At 35.9% G+C, this 13525-nt stretch overlaps 2 protein-coding genes across 2 annotated transcripts in view; both read left to right on the top strand.

Annotated features, from left to right (window-relative positions):
• The window catches only part of LOC311306253 (uncharacterized protein), a 105815-nt gene extending 100060 nt beyond the window's left edge, over nucleotides 1–5755 (top strand). Inside the window, exon 9 of the mRNA XM_084434574.1 lies at nucleotides 5198–5755. Within this exon, the coding sequence (XP_084290700.1) occupies nucleotides 5198–5678 (481 nt within the window). The 3' untranslated portion in view covers nucleotides 5679–5755. The remainder of the gene's footprint in view (nucleotides 1–5197) is intronic.
• A 1759-nt stretch (nucleotides 5756–7514) lies between these two features.
• Nucleotides 7515–13525, top strand: part of LOC311304591 (uncharacterized protein) — a gene marked incomplete at its 5' end in the record, with an annotated part of 52662 nt that continues 46651 nt past the window's right edge. Inside the window, 3 exons of the mRNA XM_084431709.1 lie at nucleotides 7515–7597; nucleotides 8416–8865; nucleotides 11616–12065. Of these exons, the coding sequence (XP_084287835.1) occupies nucleotides 7515–7597; nucleotides 8416–8865; nucleotides 11616–12065 (983 nt within the window). The remainder of the gene's footprint in view (nucleotides 7598–8415; nucleotides 8866–11615; nucleotides 12066–13525) is intronic.

The raw sequence follows: 13525 nt of genomic DNA, 5'->3' as shown, positions 1-13525 counted from the left end.
TGTAGTTCTTGTGTTTCTGCTCATCTCTTTTTTCTGTTCCTGTTGTTTCTCTAAATGGATATTCCCAGAATTCCCTGTGTGACACTTCACATTTGATGCTATTTCATTTAAATAATTATGTTTCTTCTTGGTTTTTGTTATCAGTTTTATACATTTTGGGTTTATATTACATCATATATTGTTTAATTAATGTTTATAGCATTATTTGGAGTCATGTGTGTATGTCACCATGATGGTGTTTTGTGTTTGTGTGTATGACACTGTGCACCTTCTCAATATTACCATGTACCTCAGTTTGTGAAAAACTAATGGTATACTTAAATCATTGGGGGTTTTTTTTTTTTTTTTTTTTTGCCACTTGTGTTATTATGATGGTTTTCAGTATATTGCAAAGATATAAAGCAGACTTTAATACTTCAGTGAAATTTAATGATAACATTTATCGGTTTATGTAATATAACGATTGTCCTGTGAAAACTAAAAGGTTCCTACTGTATTTTTTATGGTAAAGTACTGGGAACCACAGCTGATGTTTTTTTTTTACCACACATTTAAATCCTGCTGAAGGGTTTTTTTTTTTTTTTTTTTTTCAAAGTAAGGTTGCTACCATATTTTTTACGGTAAAATACTGGCAACCAAGCTAACGTTTTTTACCGTAAATTTCACAGGGTTTTTTTTACATTGTGTTTTTTTGCCCGTAAATTTAAATCCCGTAAAACATAAAAGGTTGCTACCTTATTTTTTACGGTAAAATACTGGCAACCACAGCTGCCGGTTTTTTACCGTAAATTTCACGGGGTTTTTTTAACAGTGCAGTCAGTAAGGACAAGTTCAATACGTCAAAAGTTTAGAAATTTTACTTTTTAAAACCAATGACTATTTTAAATCAATATGCAATAAAAAAAATCAAGTTGAACAAAATAAAAGGTAAAGAATCTGTCCACGACTGTTGAACCAAATAGCGTCTTTCTCCTTTTGTCACTTACATTCAGAAAGTACATTTTTCTCCATTAATTGTTTGGTTTTAGCAGTTTTTTCCATTGTCTGGTATAATCAAAATAACAGAAATGCTCTCCTCTGAATATAACTGTAGGCTGTGTAATGTAGTAACTTAATACAAATCATTGAGATATTAATGACTTTACAAAGCATAGAAAATAAATGAAATGATTTGGAGTAGTTTATATATGATAAATTGAATAGTTCATTGTTTTGCTGAGCTTAGGAAAATAGTCTCAAATGTAAGTTGATAATTTCAGGACACATAATGTTCAATATTTAAACACTTTAGGAATTAAAGGAGACATATCATGCTTTTAAATCGTTCCTTTTTACATATAAATCATACATTTGTAGTCTATATAAAGCGGAACTGCAATGCTTGGGTCTGAATTCCTCATTATTATAGCTCCACAGGCCCCTTTTCTACCCCTTTCTGATGTGCGTCTGAGAGCAACTCGTTTTGGTGCGGTCTCTTTAAATACAATTGAGACACTTCACTGTCAGAAATAGGGGTACAGCAGGAGTCCATTTCTGTCCCCCAAGGTACATATATGTACCTTTTTGAGGGTCAAAAAGGTACATATATGTCCCCAAGCATTAAAAGGTACAAATATATACCGTTTCTTTTAAAGGTTAAGGTACAATATCAAAAGACAGCCTCTGCTAAGTAATTTTTTTTTTTTTTTTTTTAAGGTTTTAATGATACCTTAATCATTTAGGTATTAACTTATCACTATATTTGAGTAGCCTTGAAATAAAGGAAATAAAAGTTTTGTAAGTCAATTTACTGATATTAAATACTGATAAATATTAAACACAGCAAAAACTCCAGTGTTAAATGAACTCTCCTGGGAGTTTATTTGGCTCCAGACTCAAGAGTGTTAAAGTGTTCAAATATGAATGTTAAATTAACAATCAAGATTGTTAAAGTTAATGACCTAATTAAGTGATTAATTGAGTGATGATTGACCGTTATTGAAGACACCTGATGTTAACAAGCAGAATCACTGAAGGAGAAAATATCATTTTTTAAGACACCGTAGTGATCAGTGTTTGCTTGAGTTGGGCTCTTGACCCGTAAACTGTTAATATTAGATTTTGCTTGGTGGTTGTATCTGAGTTATAACTCTCAGATGAACAAAGAGAAAAGTTGATCAGGTGGTGTTGGTTATGTTTTGACATAATCATAAATTGTCTGAATCACTGAACTCATTTAAAGTCTAATCTCAGACTTAAATGTTTATTGTTGATCACAGCATCACTGTGATACTATTGATACTTTGCAGTCACGTGATATCTGGCGGGCAACAAACGCGGTTAGTGCATCCCATCGCACAACAACTATCTGGCATGTCGTGTACACTTCAAAACACCAACTTTTGTATATTAAAACTGGCAACGTCCTGGCAAGATCCTTGATTAGTTTACTGGTTTTCGTTGCTAGAGTATGACGTTCTTGCCCGCCAGCCAGTACAACTGACGTCACGTGCAAAGTATCAATAGCATAAGATCCAGAAGTTTTGAAATAATCTAAAGGATTTCTTAAAAGTTGTTCAGATAAAACAAATCTTTCTTTTAGGCACACACAGACATCAAGACTCAGTCTATGAATCTCAACAATGGTGACAAAAAGAATATTCAATTAGGGAAAGGAAATTACTAAGACAATTCAGATCATAATTTATTCATACCGCAATGCATGATGGGAGCCATGAATGAGTTTTGATTGGTGGCAGCCACTGCAACATGCTTTATTATTGTCACCATTGTTGAGATTCATAGGCTGATTATTGATGTCAGTGTGTCTACATAAAAGACTTCTCAAAGTCTTTTGATCAGAACAACTGTTACGAATATTTAGATTATATTGAAAATGCTGAAAATCTTTTACTGTAGAATCACAGTGATGCTGTAATCAACAATAAACATTTAAGTCTGAGATTAGACTTTAAATGAGTTCAGTGATTCAGGTCAAATTATGACTATGTCAAAACATAACCAGCACCTCCTGATCAACTTTTTTCTTTGTTCATCTGGCAGTTATAACTCAGATACAACAGCCAAACAAAATCTAAAGTTAATGATTTAAGGGTCAAGAGCCCAACTAAAGCAAACACTGATCACCATAACGGTGTCTTAAAAAATATATATTTTCTCCTTTAGTGATTCTGCTTGTTAACATCAGGTGTCTTCAATAATGCTCAATCATCACTCAATGAATCACTTAATTATCTCATTAACTTTAACACTCTTGAGTCTGGATTCATATAAACTCCCAGGAGAGTTCAATTAACACTGGAGTGTTTGCTGTTGGACCTCAAGGTATATATATGTAACTTTTTGAGGATCAAAAAGCATTAAAAGTTACATATATGTACCGTTTCTTTTGAAGTTTAAGGTACAATATTGTACCCTTGAGGGTACAGCCCCAGTGACAAGCCATTGTACCCCTAAAGGTACAATTATGTACTTTATTTTCTGAGAGTGTATGTAGAGCCAGCCCTGATTGGCTGCTTGAATCTCAATTTAAAAGAACGTCCAGTTCGCGGCCTTTCTTTCTTTTGGCCATCGGTGGAGAAGAAGTCATAGCACGGTTACTCATGGTTCTTACAGGGCTTTCAACCGAGGAGGTCCTTCAGAAAATATCAGAAGCAGGCATGGAAGTAACCGGCGTCGAGATGAAAGGAGATGAAATGGACTTTCAGGCAAATGACATTTACTCAAATGATAATTTATATGTCAGAGTTAGACAGTGAGTTTAAAATGAAATGTTGGAAAATGTGAAAACGAAAACCATTTAGTACATTTTTATTTTACTTCTGCGTGTGTGTAATATATATCTCATTATAGTCAATGATTGTACCCTGTCAAAGCCAATTTTGTACCATTTTTGAAGGGTCCATTTTTGTACTGTTAAATAAAGGTAAAAAATTGTCACCACAGGTACAAGACTGGTCTCTTAAGGTACAAATCACAAGGGTACAAATATGTACCCTATGCCAAGGGTACCGAACATTTTAACTTACCCTCTCGTAACTTCTGCATCCTTTAGCTTGGACTACAAAATTGCAGCGAGAAATAAAAATGGCGGATTGCTGGAAGTGTTGGGCTGGAAGTCAGTGTCCTTATTTGGCAGTTCCGCTGCAAATACTGTGACATAATAGTTGAAAAAGCGTCATAGATGACAGAAAAATCTGAACCGGTTGAAAAATATGACCAAAACAGAATATAAAGATATCAACGAAGCACCTGAAGAGAATAATTTAAACTTTTCGGTACTTCTAAACACTCCAACTATACAACAAAATGCATTTAAGGGCTAAAAAAGTGGATTTAGCATGATATGTCCCCTTTAAGTAAAAAAGTGAGATGGTAAATACTTTTAAAATATATTTGGGGAAAAATGTATTCATTATAAAGTGTTAATTACTCTTTCAGTATGTTGGATTACATATTTTATTAAATGTTTAATTTAGTTTGCAACAGTAAAAGTTGAGTATATTGAAGTTAGCATTTTAAGGTTAGGTTAGGATAATGGTATCAAGAGTCTCCTTTCCTGCCGGACCTGTTTTCTCTATTGTGTTTTAAATGAATCAGATCACTGAGATTCTCACCTTTCGGAGCCCAGACGTTGAATAGTTAGGTTGAATTGACTTTATCCTTATTGTCTTTAATGGCTCTTTGAGTCCCAGTATCACTCAGACTGATGGGATTAGCACACGAATGCTTTGTCTATGCAATTTGCAATGCAATAGACTGTTATGCTGATTGAATTAGGATGGGTAACACGCTGGGGTCTGGGGCAGGTTCCTTAACCTGTATACCTAATTTGCATGCATTGTTGAACCTCAATGTAAATCCCTCCCCCTAAATATCTATAAATTTGCCAGGCAACTGTATTGAGTTAGTCTTGATGATGATGATGAACTACAGACTACTTGGAAGAATAAATCTCTTCTGCTTATAAGATCCATCTCAAGTCTCCTGGTCTCTGCTTTGAAGAAAGAAAACTTTACAACAAGTATTTAATGACTAATTGAATGTGCTTTTTTTTCAAGTGTTTACAACATGGTGAGCTGAAAACAGGAAACAAACAACACATTATTTTAATTTGTATTATTTAGTCAAGTCATAGCTATAATAAGTTCTGTGATATTTCTGTTTATTCACATTTCTCATTTCCATTTTGTTACAGATTCTCTAATCTGAATGAAAGTGTTCGAAACAGATTTCTTCTGAGACTCTTGATTAAAGCAGCAGAGACTGAGACACAGACAGGAGAGCAGAAGCTGAACCTGTTATCATCAGTCTGCACCTACACATCTTTTCCTTATCAAGAGACCTACACATCTTTTCCTTATCAAAAGACTGACAGAATTAAACAGAGTGATTTCCTGCTGGATCTTTACTCACATGTGAAGAACTATGAGACTCAAACAGGCAGGAGTTTCCTTCCAGCATTACAGTCAGTTTTCCAGTCACCTGATGTCTGGATCATACATCTCTCACAGAGAAAGACCTCCGTCCTCCTGGAAGTGCTGAAACTCCAGACAAAGAAGAAACCAGTAGAGCTGAGAGGATGTTCAGAGGAAGAGAGTGAAGTGATGAGTTTCCTTCAGTGTCTGTCCTACATCTCACAGCTGAGGTACCTGAACTTACATGCTTTTGATTGTTGATTTAACCCTCAGAGACCCAGACATTGATATTCATGGTGTTATTTCTTTTTTCATCATTAAACATGTTTTAGGAAGGCATTTATAAGAAATTTTATTTTGTTTATGGATGTTTTGGATTGGGATGTAATTTGGAAAAACGTTGCTAATTTACTATGTTAATTTTTAATACAGCTAGTGAAAGTTTGGATTCACAACACAATTCAATGCAGACATCAATATGTAAAATACTATATTACAATCAGTAAGGACAAATTCAATACGTCAAAAGTTTAGAAATTTGACTTTTTAAAACCAATGACTATTTTAAATCAATATGCAATAAAAAAAATCAAGTTGAACAAAATAAAAGGTAAATAATCTGTCCACGACTGTTGAACCAAATAGCGTCTTTCTCTTTTTGTCACTTACATTCAGAAAGCACATTTTTCTCCATTAATTGTTTGGTTTTAGCAGTTTTTTTTTTTCTCCATTAATTGTTTGGGTTTAGCAGTTTTTTCCATTGTCTGGTATAATCAAAATAATAGAAATGCTCCCCTCTGAATATAACTGTAGGCTGTGTAATGTAGTAATTTAATACAAATTATTGAGATATTATGACTTTACACAGCATAGAAAATAGATGAAATGATTTGGAGTAGTTTATATATGATAAATTGAATAGAGTCCATTGTTTTGCTGAGCTTAGGAAAATAGTCTAAAATGTAAGTTGATCATTTCAGGACACATAATGTTGTTCAATATTTAAACACTTTAAGAATTAAGTAAAAAAAGTAAGATGGTAAATACTTTTTCAAATATATTTGGTGAAAAATTGATTCATTATAAAGTTCATTGCTAGAACTGGCTGATCCTGCAGATTTGCCTTATACAACATGTGGGATATTCTGCGCGCAGTGGGATGGTTGGAACTCAACTGGCCTAATTCTTTGGTTAGAATGACCTGCAGCTAGAGAGAACTTGCCCATTCTCCATATTTATTAGGCCATACAATTAAAGGTTTGCGTGGATATACACACAAAAGTGGTTTCTGTGAGAGAACAAATTTAGGATGATAAATATAAATGATAATATGACATGACAGAATATACACACATAATACCTGTATAAATATACATGGAGAAGTTAAAGTTGTATGAAGTAACAGCAAACCAGAGCTTATTGAATTATATGGGCTATAAATGCAGCTACATTAAACTGCCGCTGCTGCCACTAACAAGAGGTGTCCGATTATGAAAGTGTGTGCGCTGCTCTAGCACTCCCCTGCGCTCTTTGTAACATTACTAATATGCTGATAAGATATTGGATAAATATTTTATTCAACATATGACAAGCAACAACCTTTCCCAAATGAGTAAACATTGTTGATAAAATATAACTGGATGATCCGTTGAATACGTGAGCATTGCGCCGATTGTGTGTATATTGACACAATTATATTTTTGAGGTAAAATAAACTGAATCACACTCTGACACTCTCTGAAAAACATGTACAATGGCAATTTTTACTTACGTACTTACGTGATAGAACACACATCAATACCACACAAGAAAAAAAAAAGAGACTTTTAGAAAATAAACAATGCCAGGAAAACTCTGTATAACTTTGGTACTGGACGCTGCCGAATGAAACTTTTTGCTCATGCATCAGACAAGTCTGAACAAGTTCGACTTGCGCATGCGTGAGGCGGGGAATTTTGTACACAACATTTGGAGGATCATGCCCTTCCTATCAGAGCATGATACACAACTCCTTGTCCAAGCACTTGTTCTGTCCAGACAGGACTATTGTAATGTTCCCTTCCAGCTTGCACTGTCAAACCTCTGCAACTGATCCAGATGCTGCAGCTAGAGGGAGCCGAAGAGAGCACACGTCACTCCTCTCCTCACAAAACTGCACTGGTTGGATCCAGATATAAGGGGTGGATATTGGTAGGTTTAGGGGTGGGTTTAGGGATCAGGGGGTGGAGATGGGTAGGTTTTGGTATATGTAAGGTGGGATTTTGTGTTCTGCAGTGAGGACCATCTCCAACCACTGGCTCTGCTCCCTTTTACCTAAACTCATTACTCCAGACTTACGTGCCATCCAGAAACTTGCGTTCTGCAAGTGAACATCGACTCGTGGTGCATATCAGAGAGACACAAAATCACTTTCACTGACCTTTTCCTTGACTGTTCCCTGCTGGTGGAATGTCCTGCCGAACTCAACCCGCGCTGCCGAGTCCGTAGCCATTTTCAAGAAACGAATGAAGACGTATCTTTTTCTGCAACACTTAATCCATTAATACTAACACTTTCTTTTCTATTCTCTTCTACTATATATATATATATATATATATATATATATATATATATATATATATATTTTTTTTTTTTAAGGCCTAGATATATAAAAAAATATTACACATACTGTGTTAGACTAAACTAGAAATCATCACAGCACTTACATATTGTTGTCCTATTGTTAGTTTCACTGCTTCTATTGCTCTCCTCATTTGTAAGTTGCTTTGGATAAAAGCGTCTGCTAAATGATTAAATGTAATGTAAATGTGAAGTGTTAATTGCTCTGTCAGTATTAAATGACTAATTTGATTCTCTGTCTAAAGTGTTTACAACAATGTGAGCAGAAAACAGGAAACAAACACATTATTTTAATTTGTATTATTTAGTCAAGTCATAGTTATAATAAGTTCTGTGATATTTCTATTTATTCACATTTCTCATTTCCATTTTGTTACAGATTCTCTAATCTGAATGAAAGTGTTCAAAGCAGATTTCTTCTGAGACTCTTGATTAAAGCAGCAGAGACTGAGACTCAGACAGGAGAGCAGAAGCTGAAACTGTTATCATCTGTCTGCACCTACACATCTTTTCCTTATCAAGAGACCTACACATCTTTTCTTTATCAAAACACTGACAGAATTAAACAGAGTGATTTCCTGCTGGATCTTTACTCACATGTGAAGAACTATGAGACTCAAACAGGCAGGAGTTTCCTTCCAGCATTACAGTCAGTTTTCCAGTCACCTGATGTCTGGATCATAGATCTCTCACAGAGAAAGACCTCCGTCCTCCTGGAAGTGCTGAAACTCCAGACAAAGAAGAAACCAGTAGAGCTGAGAGGATGTTCAGAGGAAGAGAGTGAAATGAAGAGTTTCCTTCAGTGTCTGCCCTACATCTCACAGCTGAGGTACCTGAACTTACATGCTTTTGATTGTTGATTTAACCCTCAGAGACCCAGACATTGATATTCATGGTGTTATTTCTTTTTTCATCATTAAACATGTTTTAGGAAGGCATTTATAAGAAATTTTATTTTGTTTATGGATGTTTTGGATTGGGATGTAATTTGGAAAAACGTTGCTAATTTACTATGTTAATTTTTAATACAGCTAGTGAAAGTTTGGATTCACAACACAATTCAATGCAGACATCAATATGTAAAATACTATATTACAATCAGTAAGGACAAATTCAATACGTCAAAAGTTTAGAAATTTGACTTTTTAAAACCAATGACTATTTTAAATCAATATGCAATAAAAAAAATCAAGTTGAACAAAATAAAAGGTAAATAATCTGTCCACGACTGTTGAACCAAATAGCGTCTTTCTCTTTTTGTCACTTACATTCAGAAAGCACATTTTTCTCCATTAATTGTTTGGTTTTAGCAGTTTTTTTTTTCTCCATTAATTGTTTGGGTTTAGCAGTTTTTTCCATTGTCTGGTATAATCAAAATAATAGAAATGCTCCCCTCTGAATATAACTGTAGGCTGTGTAATGTAGTAATTTAATACAAATTATTGAGATATTATGACTTTACACAGCATAGAAAATAGATGAAATGATTTGGAGTAGTTTATATATGATAAATTGAATAGAGTCCATTGTTTTGCTGAGCTTAGGAAAATAGTCTAAAATGTAAGTTGATCATTTCAGGACACATAATGTTGTTCAATATTTAAACACTTTAAGAATTAAGTAAAAAAAGTAAGATGGTAAATACTTTTTCAAATATATTTGGTGAAAAATTGATTCATTATAAAGTTCATTGCTAGAACTGGCTGATCCTGCAGATTTGCCTTATACAACATGTGGGATATTCTGCGCGCAGTGGGATGGTTGGAACTCAACTGGCCTAATTCTTTGGTTAGAATGACCTGCAGCTAGAGAGAACTTGCCCATTCTCCATATTTATTAGGCCATACAATTAAAGGTTTGCGTGGATATACACACAAAAGTGGTTTCTGTGAGAGAACAAATTTAGGATGATAAATATAAATGATAATATGACATGACAGAATATACACACATAATACCTGTATAAATATACATGGAGAAGTTAAAGTTGTATGAAGTAACAGCAAACCAGAGCTTATTGAATTATATGGGCTATAAATGCAGCTACATTAAACTGCCGCTGCTGCCACTAACAAGAGGTGTCCGATTATGAAAGTGTGTGCGCTGCTCTAGCACTCCCCTGCGCTCTTTGTAACATTACTAATATGCTGATAAGATATTGGATAAATATTTTATTCAACATATGACAAGCAACAACCTTTCCCAAATGAGTAAACATTGTTGATAAAATATAACTGGATGATCCGTTGAATACGTGAGCATTGCGCCGATTGTGTGTATATTGACACAATTATATTTTTGAGGTAAAATAAACTGAATCACACTCTGACACTCTCTGAAAAACATGTACAATGGCAATTTTTACTTACGTACTTACGTGATAGAACACACATCAATACCACACAAGAAAAAAAAAAGAGACTTTTAGAAAATAAACAATGCCAGGAAAACTCTGTATAACTTTGGTACTGGACGCTGCCGAATGAAACTTTTTGCTCATGCATCAGACAAGTCTGAACAAGTTCGACTTGCGCATGCGTGAGGCGGGGAATTTTGTACACAACATTTGGAGGATCATGCCCTTCCTATCAGAGCATGATACACAACTCCTTGTCCAAGCACTTGTTCTGTCCAGACAGGACTATTGTAATGTTCCCTTCCAGCTTGCACTGTCAAACCTCTGCAACTGATCCAGATGCTGCAGCTAGAGGGAGCCGAAGAGAGCACACGTCACTCCTCTCCTCACAAAACTGCACTGGTTGGATCCAGATATAAGGGGTGGATATTGGTAGGTTTAGGGGTGGGTTTAGGGATCAGGGGGTGGAGATGGGTAGGTTTTGGTATATGTAAGGTGGGATTTTGTGTTCTGCAGTGAGGACCATCTCCAACCACTGGCTCTGCTCCCTTTTACCTAAACTCATTACTCCAGACTTACGTGCCATCCAGAAACTTGCGTTCTGCAAGTGAACATCGACTCGTGGTGCATATCAGAGAGACACAAAATCACTTTCACTGACCTTTTCCTTGACTGTTCCCTGCTGGTGGAATGTCCTGCCGAACTCAACCCGCGCTGCCGAGTCCGTAGCCATTTTCAAGAAACGAATGAAGACGTATCTTTTTCTGCAACACTTAATCCATTAATACTAACACTTTCTTTTCTATTCTCTTCTACTATATATATATATATATATATATATTTTTTTTTTTTTTTTTTTAAGGCCTAGATATATAAAAAAATATTACACATACTGTGTTAGACTAAACTAGAAATCATCACAGCACTTACATATTGTTGTCCTATTGTTAGTTTCACTGCTTCTATTGCTCTCCTCATTTGTAAGTTGCTTTGGATAAAAGCGTCTGCTAAATGATTAAATGTAATGTAAATGTGAAGTGTTAATTGCTCTGTCAGTATTAAATGACTAATTTGATTCTCTGTCTAAAGTGTTTACAACAATGTGAGCAGAAAACAGGAAACAAACACATTATTTTAATTTGTATTATTTAGTCAAGTCATAGTTATAATAAGTTCTGTGATATTTCTATTTATTCACATTTCTCATTTCCATTTTGTTACAGATTCTCTAATCTGAATGAAAGTGTTCAAAGCAGATTTCTTCTGAGACTCTTGATTAAAGCAGCAGAGACTGAGACACAGACAGGAGAGCAGAAGCTGAACCTGTTATCATCAGTCTGCACCTACACATCTTTTCCTTATCAAGAGACCTACACATCTTTTCTTTATCAAAACACTGACAGAATTAAACAGAGTGATTTCCTGCTGGATCTTTACTCACATGTGAAGAACTATGAGACTCAAACAGGCAGGAGTTTCCTTCCAGCATTACAGTCAGTTTTCCAGTCACCTGATGTCTGGATCATAGATCTCTCACAGAGAAAGACCTCCGTCCTCCTGGAAGTGCTGAAACTCCAGACAAAGAAGAAACCAGTAGAGCTGAGAGGATGTTCAGAGGAAGAGAGTGAAATGAAGAGTTTCCTTCAGTGTCTGCCCTACATCTCACAGCTGAGGTACCTGAAATTTTGGATATTCACTTACTGTACCTACTTCTCCATCAGTTTCACTTCACTGTATCTGAATCTGTTTATGGAGAGATATGTATTATATTAATTTAAAATCGTTTTCACAATGATTAGAGTTTTAAATTATTGTTTTCCCTTTCATCCGATGCACTTATTAAACTGTTTATAACATCATCTATGGGACTGACAGGAAGAACGAAAGACTCAGGGCCCTATCTTGCACCCAGCGCAATTGACTTTGTACACCGACGCATGTATCATTCCTATTTTGCACCCGCGCAAAGCGCGCTTTTCACTCCACAGAAGCACGTCGCTAAACTAGGGAATGAACTTGCGCTCCCTGGGCGGTTCAGCGCAAAAAAGGAGGCGTGTTCCAGCGCAAACGTTCCTTCATGCTATTTTGCAGGTTTAGAAAACAATTGCGCTACTAACCAGGAAAAAATAGTTTAAAGTCAGTGGCGCGTTGCGCATGTTATTCATATGCTATTTTAAGGGCGCATGCTTGGCCATAATCAATGAAGTGTGCACAACGCGCATACACTTTGATTCTCTCATCTACACAGAAGCAGCAGTTTTCATTTTTGCAAATCATACATTATTATGATAGATTGATAGATAGGTAGATAGATAGATAGATAGACAGACAGACAGACAGACAGACATAGATAGATAGATAGATAGATAGATAGATAGATAGATAGATAGATAGATAGATAGATAGATAGATAGATAGATAGATAGATAGATAGATAGATAGATAGATAGATAGACAATTTATTATAAAAGCATACATCTAGCTTACACATTTACCCAAATTATCATACGCCTTTTTAACCAAAGTTAATTTGGGTGGGTTTCTCCATCCCCAACGTCCCTGACGAGAGCGTTGCTCTCCTCGGCTGTGAACCGCTCCTGGCGCGCGCCTGGCAAATCCGCCGTTACAATAGGAATCCGCTTTAGAAAAAGCGCGTCTGCTCTTAAAGGGAATGTGAGATGACGCTCTGATTGGTTTATTTCACGTTACGCCCAAACCACACCTATGAATAATGAAGCTACTTCAGACCAACCCATTTTAGATTTGCGCCTGGCGCAAGAGTAATTTATCCCGCCGGGAAAATAGCAACAGCGCCAAGACCCGCCCACACAGTTACTTGCGCTTTGCGCTTTGACACTTGCGTTTCAGATCGTTAAAATAGGGCCCATTGACTTGGCCGAACCCGATCCAGATGAACTAATCATTTCTCTTTCCGGTACTGACAGCATAGTCTTTATGGCACTGAGAGGAAGAACGACAGACTCGGAGGACCCGGTCGAGCCGAACCTGAACTCCCAAAGTCTCGAACTAATCATTTCTGTTTCATGTACAGAACCTATGGGATGTTGGGCGCATGCGCGGTCAACACAAAATGAATGAATCGTTCATGAACGACACATCACTAGCTCGTTAC

The sequence above is a fragment of the Rutilus rutilus genome, assembly GCF_951802725.1.
Source record: "Rutilus rutilus genome assembly, chromosome: 1".
In the NCBI taxonomy this organism is placed as follows: Eukaryota; Metazoa; Chordata; class Actinopteri; order Cypriniformes; family Leuciscidae; genus Rutilus; species Rutilus rutilus.
Note: the sequence above shows the minus strand (reverse complement) of the source record. Positions and strands in the feature narration are given on the sequence as shown.